This window comes from Hibiscus syriacus, unplaced genomic scaffold, assembly GCF_006381635.1.
Source record: "Hibiscus syriacus cultivar Baekdansim isolate YM2019G1 unplaced genomic scaffold, ASM638163v2 tig00110482_pilon, whole genome shotgun sequence".
NCBI lineage: Eukaryota > Viridiplantae > Streptophyta > Magnoliopsida > Malvales > Malvaceae > Hibiscus > Hibiscus syriacus.
Genome location: NW_024062758.1, coordinates 1023823 through 1049463, shown reverse-complemented (window position 1 = coordinate 1049463; position 25641 = coordinate 1023823). Strand labels below are relative to the sequence as shown.

The 25641-nt window shown below is 35.5% G+C and overlaps 3 protein-coding genes, 1 long non-coding RNA gene and 1 pseudogene across 5 annotated transcripts; 4 read left to right on the top strand and 1 right to left on the bottom strand.

Moving 5' to 3' along the window:
- Positions 1 to 666: 666 nt before the first annotated feature.
- On the top strand, positions 667 to 2757 carry LOC120128622 (phosphatidate phosphatase PAH1-like). Its single transcript, XM_039146278.1, has 5 exons — positions 667 to 752; positions 961 to 1045; positions 1123 to 1209; positions 1382 to 1454; positions 2579 to 2757. The coding sequence occupies exons 2-5, from the start codon at positions 983 to 985 to the stop codon at positions 2755 to 2757; spliced, it is 402 nt and encodes a 133-aa protein (XP_039002209.1). The 5' UTR covers positions 667 to 752; positions 961 to 982.
- Positions 2758 to 9138: 6381 nt separating this feature from the next.
- Positions 9139 to 10851, top strand: LOC120128621. Its single transcript, XM_039146277.1, has 4 exons — positions 9139 to 9387; positions 9495 to 9587; positions 10498 to 10550; positions 10731 to 10851. Exons 1-4 carry the CDS (start codon positions 9139 to 9141, stop codon positions 10849 to 10851), a joined length of 516 nt encoding a protein of 171 aa, XP_039002208.1.
- Positions 10852 to 19564: 8713 nt separating this feature from the next.
- LOC120128738 lies at positions 19565 to 21412 on the top strand. 2 transcript variants are annotated; one of them, XR_005516655.1, is made up of 5 exons: positions 19565 to 19733; positions 20040 to 20105; positions 20447 to 20554; positions 20657 to 20787; positions 21302 to 21412. It is a non-coding gene; the product is annotated as an uncharacterized LOC120128738 (long non-coding RNA). The 2 variants fall into 2 exon arrangements; XR_005516654.1 differs by lacking the exon at positions 21302 to 21412 and having other exon boundaries at positions 20657 to 21191.
- A 305-nt stretch (positions 21413 to 21717) lies between these two features.
- LOC120128737 lies at positions 21718 to 22678 on the top strand. Its single transcript, XM_039146365.1, has 2 exons — positions 21718 to 22131; positions 22218 to 22678. Exons 1-2 carry the CDS (start codon positions 22091 to 22093, stop codon positions 22537 to 22539), a joined length of 363 nt encoding a protein of 120 aa, XP_039002296.1. The 5' UTR covers positions 21718 to 22090; the 3' UTR covers positions 22540 to 22678.
- A 79-nt stretch (positions 22679 to 22757) lies between these two features.
- On the bottom strand, positions 22758 to 25183 carry LOC120128620 (annotated as a pseudogene).
- Positions 25184 to 25641: the final 458 nt, after the last annotated feature.

Sequence of the window (25641 nt, the reverse complement as noted above, 5' to 3'; positions counted from 1 at the left end):
CACCAGTGCGATTGCCATAAGCGTCAATCTGGAGTTCCATGCCCGTTCAAAGCATGTTGAGCTCGACGTGCACTTTGTTCGTGAAAAAAGTGGCCGACAACACATTACAAGTAACTTATGTTCCTGCAACAAATCAAGTAGATGATGGTTTTACCAAACCTTTAGCTCGATCTCAATTTCCTTTGTTTCGTTTTAGTGTTAAAGTTGAGGAAAAAGAACGACAAGAAGTAGAGAGCATATTGAAGTATTAGCGGTGAGCTGGCAAAGAATATGGTTGGTGAGCTGGAAAAACGACAGTGGGTCTCAGTTTGTTATGAAAGTTATTAACCCTCTCACGCTTATTATGATGTATTAAAAGGCTTAGATATATCTGCATTGTATTCAATGAAATCATCTACGAAGTATATACTCCTTTATAATTTATAGTTTCATCTTTATGTATTTGTATAACTTTCGACAAACATTGAATCTTCCCGAAAGTAATTTATTAGGACAAATGTTCCCAACAGTGAGCAGATATCTTCGTTGAATCTGAAAGATGGTCAGAATAAGATTACGTCCAGCTTCTCCACCAAGGTTTTGGGAACACAACAGGTTTCAAGTCTACCAATTAATTGTTCCTTTAAGTTTGTGCTAATTTTAACAAATTATCCTCCTAAACCTATGCATGTTTAACGGGTTGATGCTCATATTTACTTGTGGAAGTGGAATGCAAAGATTGTAATATCAGATGTTGATGGAACTATCAGCAAGTATGGATTTTTATCTTGTGATGTTATATCCACGCACTATTTAAAATGTTCTCGTTTCACCCATTACGTAGAGTGTTCCAATATGATCATTAGTATTAAAGAATCAATATGTATTTGTAGAAGTTGCGATAGTCTATTTGATTTGTGGTGAAATCTTTCCTTTGAATAAAAGATGTACCTTTCAATAACACTGACACCTCTCTTTCAGGCCTGACGTTTTAGGCCAGTTTATGCCATTAGTTGGAAGGGATTGGACACAATCTGGTGTAGCTAAACTTTTCTCTGCTATTAAGGTATGTTGACATGCATGGTATCAAATGGATTTCCTCGGGAATCTGATGTCAAATACTAAATTATCTATTCACAACAGGAGAACGGATATCAGCTGCTATTTCTCAGTGCACGAGCAATTGTTCAGGCATATCTAACCAGAAGTTTTTTAATCAACCTGAAACAGGTAGAAAAAATACTCCAGGTTTTTAGTGAGCTTAAGATAAACATTTTTTTTTCAACATTTGCCTTTGCATCTAAGTATAACTTTTACATTTTCCTTATGGAAGTGGTAGGCTAACATTTGGAAACCATCCTCCCTGTCACCAAGATTTTAACTGATTAATTCGTTTCTATAGGATGGAAAAGCTTTACCGAATGGACCTGTTGTTATTTCTCCCGACGGTTTGTTTCCCTCATTGTACCGTGAAGGTGACATCTTGCTTTTATCATATGTGATATACTGTATATTGTGTGCATATCTTATCTTCTATTAAAAAATGTATTTTTACAAAAAATACATCATTTTATTATATTATTTACTTGCTTGGGAACTTTCAAAATGTCAAGAAAATATAAAATAATTAAAACATGTTGAATGGACCCATAAATATTTTTCTTTTTATAATTTTTTTAATTTAAGTCAAACACTTCAATTTTCTAAAAGATTATACAAATTAATTTATTAACCTTAAACATAGGAAATAATTCTACGTGGTGTTCTAAAAAGTATCACAAGTGGACACTCTCATTTATTGACCTGTTATGTTTAGTAAATAATATGGTGAGAACAATATTAATATTTTAGTATTAAATGCATGAATCAAGTTTACCTAGATAGTAAAAGGAATGTTGTTATTCCTATAGATTCAAGGTTCGAGCACCAAAGAATCTCAAGGTATTTGAGCATTCGTAGTCATATGATTAAGAGTTTTTAGATCATATATTACTTATAAGCACCATATATTAATAAAAAAAATAGTATTACAACAACAACAACAACAACAACAAAACCCAATTCCCATATGCAATGGGGTAAGGGGGAGGTAGGGTAGTAGGCTGCCCCCAACGCCAGGTTGAGAGTAGATTCCGTGGAAGACCTCCGGCAGTCAGAAAATTAAAAATATAGATAAAATGCAATGCATGTATAAATAAACACATAAATACATAGTTGAACAATATTCATATGCAGACATTAATATCATTAATATCATATGCGCGTTTGTACTTGGGCAGTAATCCCTGTAAATAAATCCATACGAAAAAATCTCTGCATATAGACAGAAACGTAAGACCCGACTAAATTTAAAAGTGAAGAGAATGTTACACAGAAGTCAACGAAAGCAAGCCCAGTTCTAAGCCTTCATAAATACCAATAACATAAACGTATAAAAAGTAGAAGTTACCCACACTACTCGACTACCCTAGTTTTGAGTCTCCATACTTTCCTATCAGAGGTCATGTCCTCGGTAAGGGCTAAATCCATCAAATCATATCTCAAGCAGTCTTCCCACTTCCGCCTTGGTCGTCCTCGCCTTCTTCCTTATCAATGGCAGTGATAAGAAGAGCACCTCACGAGGTAAATTCGAAAATACTCTTTCCTCAATGTAGATGTAAACAGGTTACTGCGATAGGATCACTTTGGGTTCCTTTCTTTCTTATGTGTGCATTGCAAGATATTAAGAAACTGTTTCCCTCCGACTATATGCAGGCTTTAGAAAAGAGACATGGATGAGCTGAGCTATAGAAAAATGGGGATCGCCAAGGGCAAGATTTTTATCATCAACCCTAAGGTATACATGCTTTCTTTGTCCTACTCTCGAGGGGAAAAGAATGAACCATAGGTTACCGTATCAAATTTCTAACAATCCAACTCGAAACCGGCAGGGGGAGGTGGCTGTTAGTCATTGTATCGATGTGAAGTCGTATACGTCATTACATACTCTCTTTAACGACATATTTCCGCCAACCTTGTTGGTCGAACAAGTAAACAAATATTTTCTCACATCCGAAAATTCTCCATAACCATCCCCGGTTAAGCCATGCCTCGGAGCCTTGGAAAGTGCCATTGCCGGATATCGAGTGAGACAACCGTAGCTTAAAGAACACCATTGACTCGAGTTGGCATAGAGAAGAGATTAATTTGCTTTAGACCTTGCCTGTTGGTTTTTGGCAAAGTCCCACATTGGTTGTGTATAAGGAGGATGAGAAATTCTTTTATTATAAATAAAACCATCATCCTCCTTAGTTAATCATCCCTCAAATATAAGCCTTCTTCTATATTAAAGGCTATTTGTATTCTTTCTTTCTCTTTGTAATATTTCCTCTATTAGTGAAATATTATTTTAGTAGTGTTCGAGGAGGTAGGCATAATTTTGGCCTAACCTCGTTAAATTTTGGTGTTCTCTTTATGTCTATTTAATAGCTATTGTCGGGTATAGTTGTTGTTAATTATTGTCCTATTAAAATTACTTGTCTTGATAGTTCTGTCTAAGGAAAGTGGGTTTTAAGAGGGACCATTGTGACCCCTCATCTTTCCTGGGAATCTACCTTGGGGTGATTTTTAGTATAATGTTTTCACACTAGTCACCTAGATAATAGTTTAAAGGTGAATATGTTATTGGTGGAAATTAACCCGAATTCCACAACAATTGGTATCAGCGCTCTTGGTTTATTTTAGTATGCTCTGTGGTTGCGGCTTAGGCTGATCTTCCACATCAGAAAAAATTTCCTTGGGATAATTGACATTCCTCATTGGCAACTATTAAATAGAATTTATAGCAGAAATGGCAGACACTTCTTCATCTTCAATTTTGGCAAGAAATGCTGTGATAAATGTTAGATTTTCAGTGGAGATTTTTGATGGCACCGGTCATTTCGGCATGTGGCAAAGTGAGGTTCTAGATGCCCTATTTCAACAGGGTCTAGACATTGCTATTGAAGGAGAGAAACCAGATGATGTTGAGGAGAAAGAATGGAAGAGGATCAATAGAATGGCATGTGGTATTATTCGATCGTGTATTTCTAGAGAGCAGAAGTATGCATTTTCTAAGGAAACTTCTGCAAGTAAATTATGGAAGACACTGGAGGAGAAATTTTTGAAGAAAAGCGGTCAGAACAAACTCTACATGAAAAAGAGATTGTTCCACTTCAACTATGTACCAGGTACCACTATGAATGATCACATTACTAGCTTTAATCAGCTGGTGACTGATCTGATGAATATGGACGTGACTTTTGAAGACGAAGATCTGGCTCTGATGTTGATGGGATCACTTCCTGATGAGTTTGAGTATCTTGAAACTACTCTACTTCATGGGAAGGTTGATGTGTCTCTCAGTGAAGTAACTGCTGCCTTGTATAGTTATGAATTGAGAAAGAAAGACAAACAAGAAAACACAAGTGTCGAAGCATAAGCTCTTGTTATTAGAGGCCGTTCGAAGAGTCGGAATAAAGGAAGCAGAGGGAGATCGAAGTCAAAGTCCAGATTGAGCAAAGATGAATGTGTCTTTTGTCGAGAAAAAGGGCACTGGAAGAAAGAATGTCCCAGGCTAAAGAATAAAGACAAACCTGAAAGGAGGAAGGCTGTCTCAGAATCAAATGTGGTCGAGTATAATGATGCAGATTCAGATTTCGCATTCGCTGCTACGCCATCAACCAGCTGTTCTAGTTCATGGCTGTTAGATTCAGCTTGTAGCCACTATATGACCCCCAATAGAGAATGGTTCTTTGATTTTAAAGAACTAAAAGGTGGAATTGTCTACACAACAAATAATTCCCCTCTTGACACACTTGAGATTGGTTCAATTCGCTTGAGGAATCAGGATGGATCAATCAGAACCTTAACAGATGTCCATTATGTACCAGATTTAATGAGAAATCTCATCTCTGTGGGAACCTTAGAGTCAAAAGGTTTAGAAGTGAGGGCAAAAGATGGGATTATGAGGATTATCTCTGGTGCACTGGTGATAATGAAGGGAATCCGAAAAAGAAACAATGTGTATTACTTTCTGGGTAGTACAATTGTTGGGACAGCAGCAGTGACGCTTCTACTGATGAACATGAGTCAGAAGCAACCAGGTTATGGCATATGCGCTTGGGGCATGTTGGTGAAAAATCCTTGAAATTACTTATAGATCAAGGATTATTGAAGGGTGCTTGGACTTGCAAATTAGCTTTTTGTGAGCATTGCATCAAAGGGAAGAAGACGAGGGTGAAATTTGGAACAGCAATCCATGATACTAAAGGTATTTTGGATTATGTTCATTCAGATGTATGGGGGCCTTCCAAGACAACTTCATTGGGAGAAACACACTATTATGTCACCTTTGTTGATGATTTTTCCCGGAGAGTTTGTGTGTATCCAATGAAGACAAAGGATGAGGTGCTAGGATTTTTCCTTAAATGGAAAAAGATGATGGAGACTCAAACAGGTAGAAAAATCAAAATTTCTGAAAGTCTGTGAAGAGGAAGGTATTGTCAGGCACTTCACTGTCAGAGGTACACCACAACAGAATGGGGTGGCAGAGCGTATGAACCGAACATTAGTGGAGAAGGTTCGGTGTATGTTGTCTAATGCTGGGTTAGGCAAAGAATTTTGGGCTGAGGCTTTGGTCTATGCTTGTCACCTTGTCAACCGCTTACCATTGACTGCTATTGGTGGTAAAACACCATTAGAGAAATGGTTTGGAGTACCTGCTACAGATTATGATTCCTTACATGTGTTTGGTTCCACTGTATACTACCATGTTAAGGAGTCAAAGCTGGATCCAAGAGCAAAGAAGGCGATCTTTATGGGGATCACCTCTGGTGTGAAAGACTATCATCTTTGGTGTCCAGAAACAAAGAAAATAATCTTCAGCAGGGATGTTACCTTTGATGAATCTACCATGTTGAGAAAGGTGACTTCAGAAAAATTAGACCAGACAGATGGAACTCTCAAACATGTGGAGTATGAAGGAAGCAAGATTGTCCCAACCAGTAAAGAAACTGATGTTGACTCTCCTATGGTAGAAGAAGAGTAAGATGAAGAAGAGGTTCAGACCCAAGAACCTCCACAACAACATGAATCAATTGCACTCAGAAAGGGAAAGATGACCATTAGACAACTTGTTCGTTATGCTGATATGGTCTCTTTTGCATCACCAATTGCAATTGATGACGTTCCTGCCACTTTTAATGAAGCAGTTCAAAGTTCAGAACATAAAAAGTGGAGGATTGTCATGAATGAAGAAATACAATCCCTTCAAAAGAATCAGACGTGGAAACTAGCTAGTCTTCCGAAGGGAAAGAAGGCAATTGGGTGCAAGTAGGTATATGCAAAGAAAGATGGATTTCCTGACAAGAATAACATCCGCTACAAAGCAAGATTGGTGGCTAAAGGCTACGCTCAAACGGAGGGAGTTGGTTATAATGAAGTATTTTCTCCAGTTGTAAAACATTCCTCCATCAGAATTTTGTTGGCTTTGGTAGCGCAGTTAGATTTGGAACTAGTTCAGATGGATGTAAAAACTGCATTTTTACATGTAGACTTGGATGAGGAAATCTACATGACTCAGCCAGATGGATTCAAAGTTACTGAAAAAGAAAAGATGGTGTGCAAATTAGAAAAATCATTGTACGGATTGAAGCAATCTCCAAGGCAGTGGTACAAGCGATTTGACAAGTTTATGATAGGGCAGAAGTACACAATAAGCAAATATGATCATTGTGTGTATTTACGCGAGCTAGAAGACGGATCCTATATATATCTTCTTCTTTATGTTGATGATATGTTGATAGCTTCCAGGAGTCAGACAGAAATTGCGAAACTAAAGACCCAATTGAACAGGGAGTTTGAGATGAAGGATCTTGGTGAAGCGAAGAAGATTCTAGGCATGGAGATATCAAGGGATAAGAAATTGAGGAGGCTTTGTTTGTCTCAGAAAGAATATCTGAGGAAGGTACTAAAACGTTTTGGCATAAATGAGATGTCAAAACCAGTTAGTACACCTCTTGCTCCTCATTTCAAGCTCGGTGCATCAATGTCACCTAAGGATGATGCAGAACGGGAATACTTGTCAAAGGTTCCGTATGCAAGTGTTGTTGGTAGCTTAATGTATGCAATGGTGTGTACGAGACCCGATATTTCACAGGCAGTTGGGGTTGTGAGCAGGTATATGCATGATCCTGGAAAGGAGCATTGGCAAGCTGTGAAATGGATTCTGTGGTATATTCTGAACACTGTAGATGTTGGTTTGGTCTTTCAGCAGGACAAACAAGACGGTCAGTGTGTAGTTAGGTATTGTGATTCAGACTATGCAGGTGATTTGGACAAACGTCGATCAACTACTGGTTATGTGTTTACATTTGCAAAGGCACCAGTCAGTTGAAAGTCCACCTTACAGTCAACAGTGACTTTGTCTACTACAGAGACAGAGTATATGGCAGTTACAGAGGCTGTGAAGGAGGCAATTTGGCTTCAAGGGTTTCTTGGTGAATTGGGAATGGAACAAAAGCACATCAAAGTGCACTGTGACAGTCAGAGTGCTATTCATTTAGCAAAGAACCAGGTTTACCATGCAAGGAAAAAGCACATCGATGTTCGATATCACTTTGTACGAGAGATTCTGCTGATATGTTGACAAAAGTGGTAAATGCGGTCAAGTTTAAACATTGTTTAGACTTGGTCAATATTGTTACAAATTAAAAGATTGATTTTTTAGAGATGTGTGTGGAATTTGCCAAGGTAGAGATTTGTTGGTTTTTGGCAAAGTCCCACATTGGTTGTGTATAAGGAGGATGAGAAATTCTTTTGTTATAAATAAAGTCATCCTCCTCCTTAGTTAATCATCCCTCAAATATAAGCCTTCTTCTATATTAAATGTTATTTGTATTCTTTCTTTCTCTTTGTAATATTTCCTCTATTAGTGAAAATCTAAAATAATGGCGAAAGGGTATTTGAGGGATTTGTCATGTTATATTCACTAAAATTCTCTTAATTGTATAATATATTTTATTATTTTTTAATTACATATTTTATGGTAATTTGTACATAAATTTAAATTCTATAATTTTTTTTAATTTTTATAAGAATTTATAATTTTATTTAATTTAATTTTATAAAATTATAATGAAATCGAATTAGAAAGATATTAAAAGTTTAAAATAATGAGAGGTAAATATATAAAATAAAATTTATTTAGGATGGACGAGTTCAAATTATATAAATAAAATTTAGGTTAAATTCGGGATAAAAAATAATGATATACTTTTTTTAATTTACGTTCCCTGAAATTTAGAGAAAAGAAAGATGGCGGTTAAAAAAGAAAGCAGGAAAGCGAAAGACGAGGCAAGGGACTCGAACAATGCGGGACATTAATAAAATATTTACGTTCCCACGTCAACGCCCAAATTGTGTTTCTCCATTCACTATTTTTTTTACTGTGATTCCCCTTTGTTTCGTCGCTTCCTCAAACATGCAAAAGTGAAGAATTTTCTTCGACTGAAATCAATCGCCATTTTTGAATGCTTCGTCGTCTTTTCTTCATTTATTCTCGTTAGGAATTTTATAGGGGGTCTTTGAGATTGGAAGAAAATGTCATGGATAAGAACGGTTGTTAGTAGAGCTGTGGACATAGGCGGGAAGATTACCCTGAGACGCACTGTATTGAATGTCGCCGATTCCATCTTCTTCGGTGGTGCCAGGAAGATCCAGAACCGCATTGTAAATTCCATATTTCTCTCATTTTTCAATTTGGATTAATCACACCTTTGTCATTTAACTACAATTTAAATTTTAAATTGATATCCTATTAATTTTAAATACCCTACTAGTTTGAATATTAGTCTTTCGAAGCGTTAAATGTTAGATGGATATTTTAAACGTGCAATGTGGCGACTTGATCGTGCATATGAGAACCAGCATTTAGTGCCTAAGCTCATAGTTGTGGTGCCCGGATGCATTTGTCTGATGAGTCAATTAAAACACTTGCAAGTTCTAATAATGTGTGAGTTTGGTGCAATTTATCCTTTCAATTTTAACAGAAAAATTGATTGGTTTACTTTATGTTAATTATCAGGCAGCTAGGAATACGCAGAGTCTTCGAATAAATGTAAGAGACTTGAAGAAGTTTCGATGTCATGTAAAGGAGTTGAGAGGGTTCAGCTTTTAAGAAGCTGGCTTGTTGCCCTTAAAGAAATTGACAGATTATGCAATGATCAAAATGATAAGAAGAATATTATTGATGAGGATAATAATAATAACGTTACTAAGGATGATAACAACAGCGACAGCTGTGACACTACTGCTAATGATAATGACAGAAACAACGTTGATCAGTTCTCCTATGAAGAGATCAAAGATTCAACCCAAAAGCCAACTTTGGTCTGTAATTCTTCTTGTTTTTTTCTTTTAAAAATTAATTTACCATTAGGTTAGAAACTATTATATATAGTTTGTTGATGTTTGATTATTGTGGCTGTTGATTACAGGTGTATTACTATGACTCTGAAATCGGGGAACCAATGAATTTTTGGGAGGTTTTTCTGTATGGTCAAGCTCTTGAAAGGATGACACTGTCAATGGTAAGTTCTTCATCATTAATGCCAATGCTTCCTTTTGGTTGTTTGCATTGGAAACGACTTGTGATTTAAGTTGATTGAAAAGAAGCAATGGACACAGGTAGGGTTTATTTATCATTTCCATGAATTTGTATTTGGACTATCATAAAGAAATTGAATTAGTTTGTGCTTGAACTAGGACTATGAAGCTTCTTAAAGCCAAGGATTTCGGTAAAGTTTGTGTATATACATTTCTAAAATTTGCTTACTTTGATGTCTTAGTTTAGTTTATTTCTGTTTCTTCATTGGCTTGTCCTGCACATGAAGGACCTATACTTGATTCTCTCATAAGTCTTCTATATTCTTGCTAAAAGAAGGATCATCATCTGATATCTGTACCATTACATTAGGCCATCTCTAGCTGGACTGTACAATATATATATTAATTATCGTGCCACATTGACCTGTTACTAGACTGATATACTGATTCAAATAGCAGTTAGGGTATATCATAATCATTGAAGAACCAGAAAAATGACTTCCATATATATTTGTCTGGTGTTTTGGCGCTCTTCTTATTAGAAAGCTGTAGCAACATGATATTAAGTTTTTTTTTTCTGTCTGATAAAGCAACATTTAGTCTTTGAACTTGGTAACTTTTCCCAACTTGGCCCCTAAAATTTTTCTAGTCCACATTACTCCCTAAATTTAGCAACTTTTCTCAAGTTCTGGTATTAATGTGGACCGAAAAAAATCGAAGGACCAAGTTGGGCAAAGCTGTCAAGTGCCAAGTTCAGAGACTAAATGTTGCTTTATCCTTTGTTTTTTTTTTTTCGCTGCATTTTCGTGTAACTATGTCTGTTTTGCATATTCGGGCTTTGTATTTGCTGATCAATTGAGTTTAACCGCAGGGTAACTCTTTTGTATGACTCAGATTCTTGAAGCACCAAATGAGGAAGAGGTTTCACTATTTGCAGAAATACTTAGGTGATTTTCCAACTCTTTTTGTTACTTTTGAGTGTTTGGTTCTCCACACTGGCCTAAACTTATCTCTTTAAGTTGTTTCCAGAGCAATTGGAGAGAAGAGAATTTGTTTATAAGAAATATATGCCTTTTTCTTGCTATTATTTGATTCCAAGTAAAGTGCACTGGTTTCGTCATATACAGGATCTGTATTGAAGGAGGGAAGGAAGTTCATAAGACAGTAATGAGCAGCATAATGACCTTAGCAGTGGCATTCTCAAACTATCAAGAGGAAGTATTGGTAAGTACATTGCATACATGTTAACAAAATATTAGAGTTAATAATAATATAACATATATGCATATATCGGTTCTTATTCATTTTACCTTAATCTAACATTAATATGATCTCTTCTTTATTCTTGTCTGTTATTTCTTGCAGATAAAACGAGAAGAATTGCTCCAATATGCTCAAAATGCAATTAAAGGGCTCAAAATAAATGTTGGTCTTGCAAGGTGACTAATGAGTCTATAACACACACACACACACACTCATACATATTGGTATGTTTATAATGTCTATTACAACCGTGTTCCTCTTACAACATCCTTGAGCTTTTACTACATGGCTTTGTCATTTTGAGCCATGGCATTTGTAATTAATGTAAGGATATATCCAAGTATCTTGAATCTTAAAGGGGTTTAATTCTTGGGTTCTTGTTATAAAGCTCATGAAAACCCAGATGTGAATGTTGATCTTTCTGTTACTATTTTTTTTGTAATATAAATTTACTATCATATCTTCTATTAATATAATTTTTTTATTTTGTAATATATATTTACTATCATATCTTCACATGTTTAAGCAACCATTAACATTTGCAAACATATTTAGTTGTAATAAAATATGAACAAAATGTAATCTTTTTCCCTCCACTTGTTTCTGTGTCTGCTATCAGAATAGATGCTGAGGCTATCAGAATAGATGCTGAGGCTTGCAGTCTAAAGGAAAAACTTGGAGAATTGAAGAAACCCCAGAGCTCTTCAAGTGAAGGTCATGTAGAATTTTCTGAAAAACAAACTTCTGAAATGATAGAGGTGAAAGCTTATAAATTATTCATTCCAGTGATATCCTAATATTCATTTTGGCTCTCATGACTGTCATTTTTGTATATTTCACTGGTCCACAGTATATCTGATAGCTAATAAATCTAATAAAACTGAATGTTCTGATATTTCCTTGTAGGCTCTTAAGGAAGCTCTTTCCTTAATCAGGCTATATTCCAGATTGGAGGTGTAACACCCCCAACCCGTATCCGACCCGGATACGAGTCCGAAGGGTCACATTGACTTTTCAAACAATTTTTTTTTTCTTTTTTCTTTTTTCGTATAAAATAGTGAGTAATTTAAAACTTTTGTATATGTAACTTATTCAAAATATTTCCAGAACTATTCAGGGCTTACATGTTTTTGACAAAACCGATCAGAGCATATACAATTCAAAAATGTTAATTACATGCCAACTATTTGCAATGTACAGAATACATCTAATTCAAGAGATCTTTCTGATCTGATCTCGGTAAGAAGTAACTGACCTGTTGCTCCGCATCACTTTTACTCTTCTCGAAACCTACGTGTGAAACAATCACACGCTAAGTCTATGACTTAGTGAGGCAATAAACATATGTGCAAACTTTAACTAATAATCATACAGGAACGATTACTGTTATCATTCATGCAATTCATACACTCTTACAGGTAACAAATACATACATATATGTCATAATTATTCATACCTCTTAACCCAAGTTCCTATGATCTTATATTATAATTATCTTGTAAACTTATTACTATACCATGTAAATCCATTACAATTATTCACATATACTGTAACATGTACTCATATATATATCCTATCATAAAACAAATACACAAAAGCAACTCATCATCTTCATGCTTATCACTATCATTGATTTTTATCATATGATTCAATAAACCATTTGTACAATCATATATCACATATAACATTTCACAAGGAACAAACATATCATCATATCAAGTTATTAATATTATCTCGTATTTAGCCCATGTACACTAGTGAGAACTTAAGGTATGTGAGTACATTGAGGTTGTGCACACATATGCTGTCACCACAGCTCGATCAATGTCCCGAAGGACCAGTCCATAGATTCCGAAGAACCTAGGTAATCAGTCCATATGTCCCGAAGGACATAGGTAAACAGTCCATATGTTCCGAAGAACATAGGTAAACAGTCCATATGTCCCGAAGAACATAGGTAAACAGTCCATATGTCCCGAAGAACATAGGTAAACAGTCCATATCCCGAAGAACATAGGTAAACCCTCGACCCTTGGCATGCCAACTATACCCTAGCTCTCATATCACATAACATGGGCATTATCATTTAACAGTTCACATTACTTATTCATATTCTTTCTCTTATAACCATATCTTTTCTTTTCAGTCACGTATCACATGTACGTGTAATATATCTAATATCATACGTTGCATGTAATCACATAAATCTTATCTTATACTTTGTTTCTCATGTTCACATATATCATGTCATATGATTCATATCTTTCATGCAGTCACATAGTTCAGTTTCACATATGTTCATATATATACATTACATAGCACATACTTCTCATAACATTACATTCAAAAGCATGTTAACACATAGAATCATGCATACATACAATTCATGTCATTCATATACGTATAATCATATTCATGCTTTCTAACAGAGGAAATAGACTTGTCGCAAGTCTTGTTTCCATTTAGCACCATAAACTAATTAATATGCACTCACCTGGCCTCACTAGTCCCTTTTAATCTCTTATCTTCCCTTTTATCGATCTTACTTGTCAATGATTCCGGAACTCGTTTAGGCTTTGAATCTACATAATTATACAATTTAAGACAATTAGATACCTACTTTTAAGTGGATACTAGCAACTTAAACGAACTTATTAAACCAATATTAACATTTTCCTATAGGGGAATCGGTTCCCCCCTGTGGGGGTATCGGTTCCCTCTGGCCTTCTGGAATTCTGTCGCTTGAAGGGGTATCGGTTCCCCTGAAGGGTACCGATTCCCCTTGCCCAGAACTCATATTTTAAGCTCGAAAATCACTTCAATTTCTCTCAAACACTTCATATATCATCCCCTTTTCATTCTTAACTCTAGTACACATACTTAAACCAATCTATATTCATTTATTTCATCTTAAACCTTAGAATTCTATCATCCATATAAGATTCAAAAATCATACCAAATTTTCAATGTGTTCTAAATCAAATTCTATCACTCCAAATCTCTTAATTTAACCATTGACAAGTCAAATTCAACTTCAAATTCTACTTATCAATCCTTTTCCAAAGTTTCATAAAAAACTCCAAATCTTTAATCTCTCTTATACCTTTCATATTGTTGTTTAGAACAAATTAAGCTTTCCTTAAGCTTAATTATCATCTAATAATCAAAACCCAACCTTGAATTGAACAAATAATCAACTAATGAAGAAACTTACCTTTGCCCTGCTCTTACGGGAGAGGAAGAGAAAGGAAGAAGAAGATGAAATGCTTTCATCTTCTCATGTTTTTATCTCTTAATAAAGGGATAAAAAATCTTTCATAACCAATTACCATTTGCCCTTCATTTCCTTTAACAATTACAAATAACCTTCATCATATGTATCCAATAATCCTTGAACTATTTCATTCTATACTTAGTCACCAAATTCCGAAACTTTATATTTGGTCACTAACCCGATATTGAGGATGTTACAAATCTCCCCTCCTTATAAGAAAATTCGTCCTCGAATTTTCACTGCACATCTTAATAGACATATCTTCTAATGTTCTTATATTGCTTCCCTGACTTATCTTTCTGTCATCATCAGAAACTTACTTTTCAATCCTTTAATTATCCAACTCTTTTTCGTTTATACATTCATCTTCTGTTGTTTATCATATAAACAATAACCAGTAATACCAATCCTTGTGTCTTTTCTCTCATTCACTATGCATTTTTCCTTTGACCTTTCTAAAATTCCATATAGTGTCACTCATCACGTGACAGTACATCCATCTCATCACTTATCATAAATCCATCTATTTTTCATAACTCTCTAATTACTTATAACCATACAAAACTTGTATTTCGTCATCATTTGACCAAAACACAACTTTAAATCTTCTTCAATTGTGATTACTCATATACTTTAAGGAGTCAAACAATTTCACATCACCTTGCACATTTTTCGTGTTCTGTTTCGAACTTATCATTTACACTTCCATACGAATCCTCACTTTATTCACTATATCACATTTACGTAATCAAAATATACAACTATATCCAAACAATTCATCACAAAATCTTGTCAGTCAACGCTAACTCTTTCATTCTAAAGTACAAATCCTATCATCTCCACACTTTTTCTTATACACAATACTATCCCTTTGTTTCAAATTCATAACTCTGATTTCATTCATATATGTTACTTATCCTGTAGACAGTAACATCAATTCTTATCATCTATTGTACTTGTATTTCCTTCAAACATACAAATCTTTATCTTCTTCACCACAACACCTTACTATGATCAAATTATATAACTGCATCCAAATCCTCTTATTTGGTTATCATAACCTGTCAAATATATATCCATTACATTTTCATTACATACTCTTGTTAGCCAATGCGAACTCTTTCATCTAGAGTACAAACTCTTTTACAAACAATAACCGGTCACTTGATCTTTTAATATCCTTATGGTGACACTCGTTCACCATATTCCATCTATCCACATAATAATAAGCTTCTCAATTTAATTCTCCACTATGGAGAAATGAACATCTCTAGCATTATCTTCATATATACAAAGGTCTGTAACAACAGAGCCTTCCTCAAATTCACCCTTGAGATCGGGTGCTCCTAACTCTTTTAACTATTTCGATACATCTATGAGTTAACAAAGTATACCATTTAAAACACATCAGAATATCATTCAACATCATGAATCATTCTCTATCTTATACAGGCATTCCCTGAGGTTTTCGCTCTTCTCCCTGCACACTCCTTACCCTATCAGATCAAAAATTTTTCACTTTTTAGTTGGCATGTACACTTTTTAAAACTCTTTCGACTTCATTTTTAGCCTAGAATCGGCTAAACCGTAGCTCTGATACCATTAATGTAACACCCCCAACCCGTATCCGACCCGGATACGAGTCCGAAGGGTCACATTGACTTTTCAACAATTTTTTTTTTCTTTTTTTTTTTTTCTTTTTTCGTATAAATAGTGAGTAATTTAAAACTTTGTATATGTAACTTATTCAAAATATTTCCAGAACTATTCAGGGCTTACATGTTTTTGACAAAACCGATCAGAGCTATACAATTCAAAATGTTAATTACATGCCAACTATTTGCAATGTACAGAATACATCTAATTCAAGAGATCTTTCTGATCTGATCTTCGGTAAGAAGTAACTGACCTGTCTTGCTCCGCATCACTTTTTTACTCTTCTCGAAACCTACGTGTGAACAATCACACGCTAAGTCTATGACTTAGTGAGGCAATAAAATATGTGCAAACTTTAAACTAATAATCATACAGGAACGATTACTGTTATCATTCATGCATTCATACACTCTTACAGGTAACAATACATACATACATATATGTCATTATTCATACCTCTTAACCCAAGTTCCTATGATCTCTTATATTCATATAATTTATCTTGTAAACTTATTACTATATCCATGTAAATCCATTACAATTATTCACATATACTGTAACATGTACTCATATATATATCCTATCATAAAACAAATACACAAAAGCAACTATATCATCATCTTCATGCTTATCACTATCATTGATTCTTTTTATCATATGATTCAATAAACCATTTGTACAATCATATCACATATAACATTTCACAAGGAAACAAACATATCATCATATCAAGTTTATTAATATTATCTCGTATTTAGCCCATGTACACTAGTGAGAACTTAAGGTATGTGAGTACATGAGGTTGTGCACACATATGCTGTCACCACAGCTCGATCAATGTCCCGAAGGACCAGTCCATAGATTCCGAAGAACCTAGGTAATCAGTCCATATGTCCCGAAGGACATAGGTAAACAGTCCATATGTTCCGAAGAACATAGGTAACAGTCCATATGTCCCGAAGAACATAGGTAAACAGTCCATATGTCCCGAAGAACATAGGTAAACAGTCCATATGTCCCGAAGAACATAGGTAAACCCTCGACCCTTGGCATGCCAACTATACCCCTAGCTCTCATATCACATAACATGGCATTATCATTTATAACAGTTCACATTACTTATTCATATTCTTTCTCTTATAACCACATATCTTTTCTTTTCAGTCACGTATCACATGTACTTGTAATCATATATCTAATATCATACGTTGCATGTAATCACATAAATCTTATCTTATACTTTGTTTTCTCATGTTCACATATATCATGTCATATGATTCATATCTTCTCATGCAGTCACATAGTTCAGTTTCACATATGTTCATATATACATTACATAGCACATACTTCTCATAACATTACATTCAAAGCATGTTAACATAGAATCATGCATACATACAATTCATGTCATTCATACGTATAATCATATATTCATGCTTTCTAACAGAGGAAAACTTGTCGCAAGTCTTGTTTCCATTTAGCACCATAAACTAATTAATATGCACTCACCTGGCCTCACTAGTCCCTTTCAATCTCTTATCTTCCCTTTTTATCGATCTTACTTGTCAATGATTCCGGAACTCGTTTAGGCTTTGAATCTACATAATTATACAATTTAAGACAATTATTAGATACCTACACCTTTTAAGTGGATACTAGCAACTTAAACGAACTATTAAACCAATATTAACATTTTCCTATAGGGGGAATCGGTTCCCCCCTGTGGGGGTATCGGTTCCCCTCTGGCCTTCTGGAATTCTGTCGCTTGAAGGGGTATCGGTTCCCCTTGAATGGGTACCGATTCCCCTTGCCCAGAACTCATATTTTAAGCTCGAAAATCACTTCAATTTCTCTCAAACACTTCATATATCATCCCCTTTTCATTCTTAACTCTAGTACACATACTTAAACCAATCTATATTCATTTATTTCATCTTAAACCTTAGAATTCTATCATCCATATAAGATTCAAAAATCATACCAAATTTTCAATGTGTTCTAAATCAAATTCTATCACTCCAAATCTCTTAATTTAACCATTGACAAGTCAAATTCAACTTCAAATTCTACTTATCAATCCTTTTCCAAAGTTTCATATAAAAACTCCAAATCTTTAATCTCTCTTATACCTTTCATATTGTTGTTTTAGAACAAATTAAGCTTTCCTTAAGCTTAATTATCATCTAATAATCAAAACCCAACCTTGAATTGAACAAATAATCAACTAATGAAGAAACTTACCTTTGCCCTTGCTCTTACGGGAGAGGAAGAGAAAGGAAGAAGAAGATGAAATGCTTTCATCTTCTCATGTTTTTATCTCTTAATAAAGGGATATAAAAAATATCTTTCATAACCAATTACCATTTTGCCCTTCATTTCCTTTAACAATTACAAAATAACCTTCATCATATGTATCCAATAATCCTTGAACTATTTCATTCTTATACTTTAGTCACCAAATTCCGAAACTTTACAATTTGGTCACTAACCCGATATTGAGGATGTTACAGGAGGCACTGTTACTTAAGAAAAAATCTTTATGCAATGGGGATACTCCAGAACTTCATGCTGAAAAGGTACCATTCTTCCACCTCCTATCTCTTTGTTTATGATACATAGCAATTAGTGAACTGCAAAATGTCCAAGATTTCTGGCTAACAATTAATGCTTCTCTTTCAAACATGCACAAGACTATAAGCAGGGGTGGATCCAAAGGGGGAAGGCAGGGGCCTTGGCCCTCCTTGGCTCCTCTCCAAAATCCTTGGACCTTAATAATCATCTTGCATATATTTTGGCCCTCTAAACTTCATATTTGATCCTATTTTTTTCTCCCATTCTCAATATAAAATTCTTGAGCCTTGTCCCCGACTCTAAGGTCCTTTTGTTAAGAGCTGAATGCCATCCTATTAGACAGCAAGTGATCGTTATCTGCTGTATCATTTTTCTGGTAATTCTACCTGCTCTACTATGTTATTCTAATGAAAATGTCTTTGTTACATTCATTTCTTGGAAAGATCTGTTTGGAAAAACAAAATCCATTCGAAAGGTAAATTATACATAAGCTGTTGAAAAGAACACCAGAATGATGTCACAGTTTTCTGCTTACTGTAACAGTTAAATAGCTAATATAATCCATTTTTGTTGCAGGTCGATAAATTAAAAGTTTTATCAGAATCTCTCGTTAACTCAACATCAAAGGCTGAAAAGCGCATTTTAGAGCAAAGGTTTTAAATGCAACTTCACATTTCCAGCTTGGAATATTTTAAAACAATTGAGTTCCCTTTCACTTTTTTATATATGCACTAACCTTTCAAGGGCTACTGAAATTTTGTTATTTAGTTTGATAATTGGACCATGTTGATTATAGGTTTTAGTTTTTAAAGTTATTGGATTGAAATGAACCTATCATGGGTTTTCAAATTTTATTGGAGTAAAATTAACCTATGTAACTTGGGAATGAGAGTGTATCGGATACGAGAATGTGTCTGGTATGGGTTTGTTCAACTTTTATTTTCTCTAATTTTTCCATACAAGTGGAAGGACCTTGGAGGATGGGTCTGAAAATCTATTAGCTATGAGTGGGAAATATCGGTACTTTAAGAAACATAAAGATTCAGAGCCAAAATGAAATGAACTAAAAGTAACATGAATCTGGGAATTTTCTTGTGATAATCGGTTGTACTTGTGCTGGTTAAATTCTCATTATCATGCAACAACAAATATATTATCCCTATATATGTCAAAAAAGGGAAATACATTCATACATTTGTGTTTGAAAGGCATTTTACTGTTTCCTTATTAGTTTGGTTGAATTTTCTCTCTCATTTTAGTTTTTTTTTAATTTCCTTTTCTCTGTGTGTTTCAATCAGGGTTCAAAAAAGAAGAAGCAATTAGCTTTCGTATTGCTAAAGCAAACGAAGTCAACCAACAAGAGAAGGTATTAATTATCAAGCGAAGCGCTTTTCTTTTCTTATCAGAATATGAAATGAAGAACTTCCCATAATCATTCACTTTGAATGTTTTCTTCCTGAAATACATAGAGGGCATTGATCTCAAGGCAATGCTTATTATTCCCTTCTCTTTATCAAATCGATGGGGACTTCGAGTTTTCCAATTATTGTCTATGGATCAGTGGTGATTTTCAACTGGTTTCTGGTGTAACATTTGCAGATTGAACAAAATTTTCCTCTTTTCTTTTCTTATCTATAAGTATATCAAAGATAATTGATATTGAATTTCCCAGGAACTGGAAGCTGGGATTCTAGAGCTTGAAAAACAAAAAGATGAACTTGAAGCTGAACTTAGAAAGGTTTACTTTAATACTACTACTTCTTGGAAATCCTATTCTTTTATGAATTGTTTATCATCTGTCATTACATAGTTAAGCTTCAGTTTTACCCTTTTATTTCTTCTTTTACATATATACATATCTGGTCCTGTATGTCAGATACTGGTATTTTTCCAATACGGGTATGTTTATTAGAGTCCTTAGTGGATCATATCCTTCTAACTATGTCCAACATATGTCAGACACGTGTCAGATTCTAGATTTTAGGAAAAGTGAGAGTCGAACATAAGATGCATTATCCGGAAGGGGTTTCTCAATATTTTCCAGAGTGGGATTATGATATGATTATGAATCTTGTTCAGGTCAATGCATCACTTGTGGCTGCTCGTGTATGCCTCCGCAATGCCAGGGAAGAGCGAGAGCAATTTGATGATGCCAGTAACCAGATTCTATCACAACTGTCATCAAAGGTATAATTGCTTTTAAGTACCAGTTAGATGAAACGCTTTTATAAGCCGAACTATCTCTCTATTTATATTCAGAAACTTGCCATCTGTTTCTTCTGTTCATAGGAAGAGGAAATTTTAAAATCGATTGCTTTATGCCGAGTAGAAGCAGACGTTGTTAATGTGTGGATTCATTTTCTGGAAAATACATGGGTTCTCCAAACCACCTACCTCAAGCAGAAGGAGAAGCAGGTCAAGTATGTACATCCTTTCTTCTACCACCTATTGAATTGGTGCTACCACTTCTATTGACTATTGATCCTATCATTACTCAAACCCGAGTGTGATTGTCAGATAAAGGGCATTCTGACCAACACAGATTTCTCCTTTTAAGAACAAGAAATGGTTGCAATATCACCATATTTCATATCTAACTCTGGATTGATGCTACTGCTTCTATTGACTATTTATATATGTTACTCCAACCTTTTTGTGTGTGTGTGTCGGATAAGGGTATGTATTCGACATAGATAACTAATAAGTTCAATTTTTAAGCTTTTGCATGTTTTTGGAAAGTACTTGGAGGGTTTTACCCCCGTACTCCGCACACAGATTATTCAAAAAATATATCAAAGAGTCTGACAAACATAGTTTATCCTCTTAAAACAAGGAATAGTTGTAATATCACAATCTTGTCAATATCATATCTAACTCTGAAATTTCAAATACGAGTTTTGATTTCTTTCTTTCTTTTTTATTTTAATCTACTAGTGGTGAACTAGAAAGATATGGAGAATATTTTGTGAAACTGGTCTCTCACCTTCTAAATGCTTACAAGGTATTACTCTTCCAACAATCTTATCCATGAAAGCTTGTCAAAAACTTAATAATATCCTGTAATTCCTATTCATTTCCATGCAGTCTTTTGCAACTCATGCCCCCTCATTTTTATTTAGTTTCTATCCTTTATTCTTAAGGAACAACTTGGGCCTTCCCTCGCAAGAATTAGGCAACTAGTGGAAAACTTGGTCTCAACTGAAACAGCTAAGGACCAAAGAAGAAATCTTGAAGAAGAGTATTTAAGCCTTGAATCCAAAGTATGTATCAATCTCATTCATTATATTTATATATGCAAAATATTAATTTTATCATATTAAGAAATAACAACGTTTTTTTCTTAATTACACCAAACATCCCAAATTATTACCTAGATTCTAAATTGGTCTTTAAACTTCAAAACGTGTTATTTGGATCTTCAAAGTATCAATATCTTATTTATCAAGTCCTCCCGTCAGCCTAGCCATTAGTTTGGGTGTTAAATGCCAACTTGGGTTTGACATGGAGCATACTTGAAATACAAAAATCATATTTTAAACACTGATGGCTTGGCTGGTCCGGTGATGGATGGACTTGATTGATATAAAAAAGACACTTTGATGATTTAGTTAAAATGTTTTGCAGTTTTGGACCAATTTAGAATTTGAATCATCATTTGGGGACATCCGATGGAATTAAACCCCCTTTTTTCAGTTTGTAAGTACCTTTAGTGTAGTGGGTTCAATGAAAACACAGATTTATTCTCCAAATGAGGGAAGTTACAGGTAAACAGCTCTATCTTGTTTTTCATTTCCCTTTATGAATGTATATTACATTAAGCAGCCATTAATGTTACTTGGCCACCATCCAGGAAGAAATACGACAAGCTGAAAGAGCTATTTGATTATCTTGAAAGTATAAGGCAAGAATTTGAATCCATTGAGAGACCAATTCTGGATCTTGAAAATCCAACTCATATATCAGAGTCACCATCCACCACCAAGTCGCCGATAAGTCCTTGGTCACGACTAAAGTCTTCCTTAAAGAAAACGGATCACAAAAAACTGAAGTTCGAGTTGGAACAAGACTACGAAGTGAGTCTAGAGGATGAAACGGATAAAATCGAAGAGTGGGAATACGATGCATTCGAGAAGGAACCTTATACCCAACTAGCTAACCAAATATCTGCCTAATCTATCTAGTTTGCATGATGAAGAAGCTACCCTTACTGTTTTTAAAGGTTAGAAAAAAGGGTGTAAGATTACGTGTTACTGAAGCAAAAACTACCACTAGAGAAACTGATAGTTGATTGTATTTGTAATGTCAAATGTTGTGGTGTTTATTGGAAGAAACATAGAATACATGAAGTTAAATCTATAATGATATTATTTATGGTAAATTTTAATTTTATTCACGTTAGACAATTGAAAAATAAGTTTACTAGATGCTGATATAATTTGTGTAAATACTAAAAAATATGAAAAATCAATAATTGAAGGCATCAAAAATATAGAATTATAAATCTGAAAAATCAATAATTACGTTTTTTTGATTTGATCAAAATTTACAAAAATAAAAATAATGACCATCAAATGGCATAGAGCTTTGACTTCATGATCGGATTCTGATAACTGCCAGGACCGTGTTCCGCTCCTTGATCTCTTCTTCCTCTTCTCTTTCCGAGTCCTTTTGTGTTTGATCACAAAAAAAGTCATGACGGTAAGAACTCCTCCCATTATTACTCCGGCAATAACTGTTACAGCCAATGCAGCCCTCTTGTAATGCCGGCCGAGCACTATATACGACGCCGATATGAATGAAATACTCATGCACACGGCCGCCAGCCACATCAACTTATTGATCACCTTCACCACCCTTCTCTCCGATTTCAACTCGCCCCTTACGACCGTGATTTGTACCACCACGACGGCGAGTGAGATGAAGAGTGCAGCCGCGTTGATAATGAAAAAGATCTTAAACGGTGCACCGCTAACCACGGCGGCACGTCCGCTGTCGTTAGCACCTCCCGGAACTGTCAAGATAGCTGCGAATGCAACGCTTGCGAAAAGAACGGATACCACGGTGACCGAATTGGTGGCATTGTTGATACCTGCCTTGTGAAGTTTACACAGTTCCATGGCAATATCGTTCACATTTCGGTTCGTTCTTCGTGTTTGTTCAATCTGGATAAACATATCGTTCTTGATCTCTCTCATTGTTTTCCTTCGTCTCGCGGTCGGTTTAGCTCGTTCGCCGAAACGGCTCCGAAACTAAACAAGCAGTCCTTTATTTCGGACATTTCCTCGGAGAACGGCAGCCCTTCGGCTATGTCGAGAGGTGTTTTACGGTCTTTTGTAAGCGCATTCACGCTTGTGTGAGGGACAAGTAAGAGTTCGTTCACTATCTGCAAGAAACAACATAGTCAATGTGACAATGTCATCTACTAGCAGGTCTAATCCCAGGATGACATATATGATATAGGTACGAAGATAATTGATACCTCAGTCCGTTTTTTCCGAGTTGCGATATGCAATGCCGTATTACCGAACTTGTCCGGTATCATGGCGAGTGCAGAATCCATATGAAGAATCAACCTCACCACCTCAGAGCTAGTTCCTTTGACAGCCGTATGCAGAGAAGTTTGCCCTTTCTTATCAGTCCTTGCCAATTGTGGATCCTTGTCAAGCAATACTTTAACAATATCCACGTGCCCTTGCCTGGAAGCAAAGTGCAATGGGTTTTCCCCGTTTGCTTTCGGGATCTCGAGCAAGCTCGGATCTTTTCTCAACAACTCAATCGCTACAGCAGTATGCCCTTTCATAGCTGCAGATACCAGAGGTGTCGCATTGGCTTGCCCAATCGTTTTAATTAGACTCGGATCATGGTCCAATAGCACCCGGACAATGGCTGCATCATGGTAGTCATCGAACTTAATCCAAATGCAGCATCCTAAGGTGTAATTTGCACTAAACAACATAAACGAAAGGCTTGTGACATATAAAGATGCAGTGGAAGAATACCTTCGTCACCTCGGTTTGCCGCAATGTGCAACGGATCAAACCCGGATTGATTCTTCAACGCAATGCCTTCCTTGGTCGTGTACTGCAACAGCTCCTTCACCACATCTAAATGCCCCTTCTCGGCTGCGGTGAACAACGCTGTCTCCCCCAAATAATTAAGCTCATTCACAGCAGCTAACCTTATTTCTGCCACCTTATGAAAAAAGCATATACACGGTATCAGAACATCGGCCGGCATTGTATATGTGATGATAAGAACAATGTGGTTCCTAAACAACTAACCTCAGCATAGAATTCCGCTCCACTAAGCGTCCCGGTCATTTGAGCATCAATTTCTGCCAGAATCTCTCTGATTTCTTCGACGTCACCTCGCTGTGCTGCAAGGTGTAGCTCGGTGTCATTGTGGTGGCCGGTGACTTGTTTCACGTACTTTTTATCGAATAGCTTTCCGGAACTAGAACCTGCTAGAGATTTTCGGAATTGGACACCACCAGGGTCTTCCGGGAATTCGATGCGGCCAAGGCCTTCCCAGAATTGGATAGAACAATAACAGGCCTCGGCGTCTTTGGAGAAGACAGCAATATTGTCTCCGTCAACTGGCCATGCCATGGTGAAACTCCCTTATCGCATACTTAGATCGACCATGTTCCTTAAAAAAAACAAATTAGACACATTACAACTTTTTCCTTCATTTAAAAGAATCCTTGAATGTCACGTTACATTGAAAGGGGAAACAACATTATATTTCCATTTCATTAATCTGGGATTCCTCGAAAACCAAAAAGATATTCATACCTTTTTCTTTAGCAGGTCCCATCGAAAGACGGTGATTTAGACTTCAATTATGTAATGACAGTGCCAAGTTTTTATTGCGTTTCTTTTGTTTTTGTGATTGTAGGGTACGCATGGAAACGGATAAACCCAAGGATCCAGACCAATTCCAGTTAGTTGGGGCCAATAACTAACTTTGAAACTATTAACGAACAACCAGCTCTGGGATATTACTTTTCCTAACCCTAACCATGTTTTGGGGTATATTCCATTTGTGATTTGACTTGTGCTTGAATTTGAATAAATCCTCTTTGCAATACATTTGACTTTTCACAGCTGTTTTCAGATTATTTTAGCTTAATCTGACCAAGGATGGCAAAATATTCCCCCACAAATATGCATTTCTTTATAGCAGATCGACTTCTGATTTTACATAAAATCAGTCTACTTTCATATATTTTCTGAAATATCTTTCTAGTATTACTATTAATATCTAATTTATTA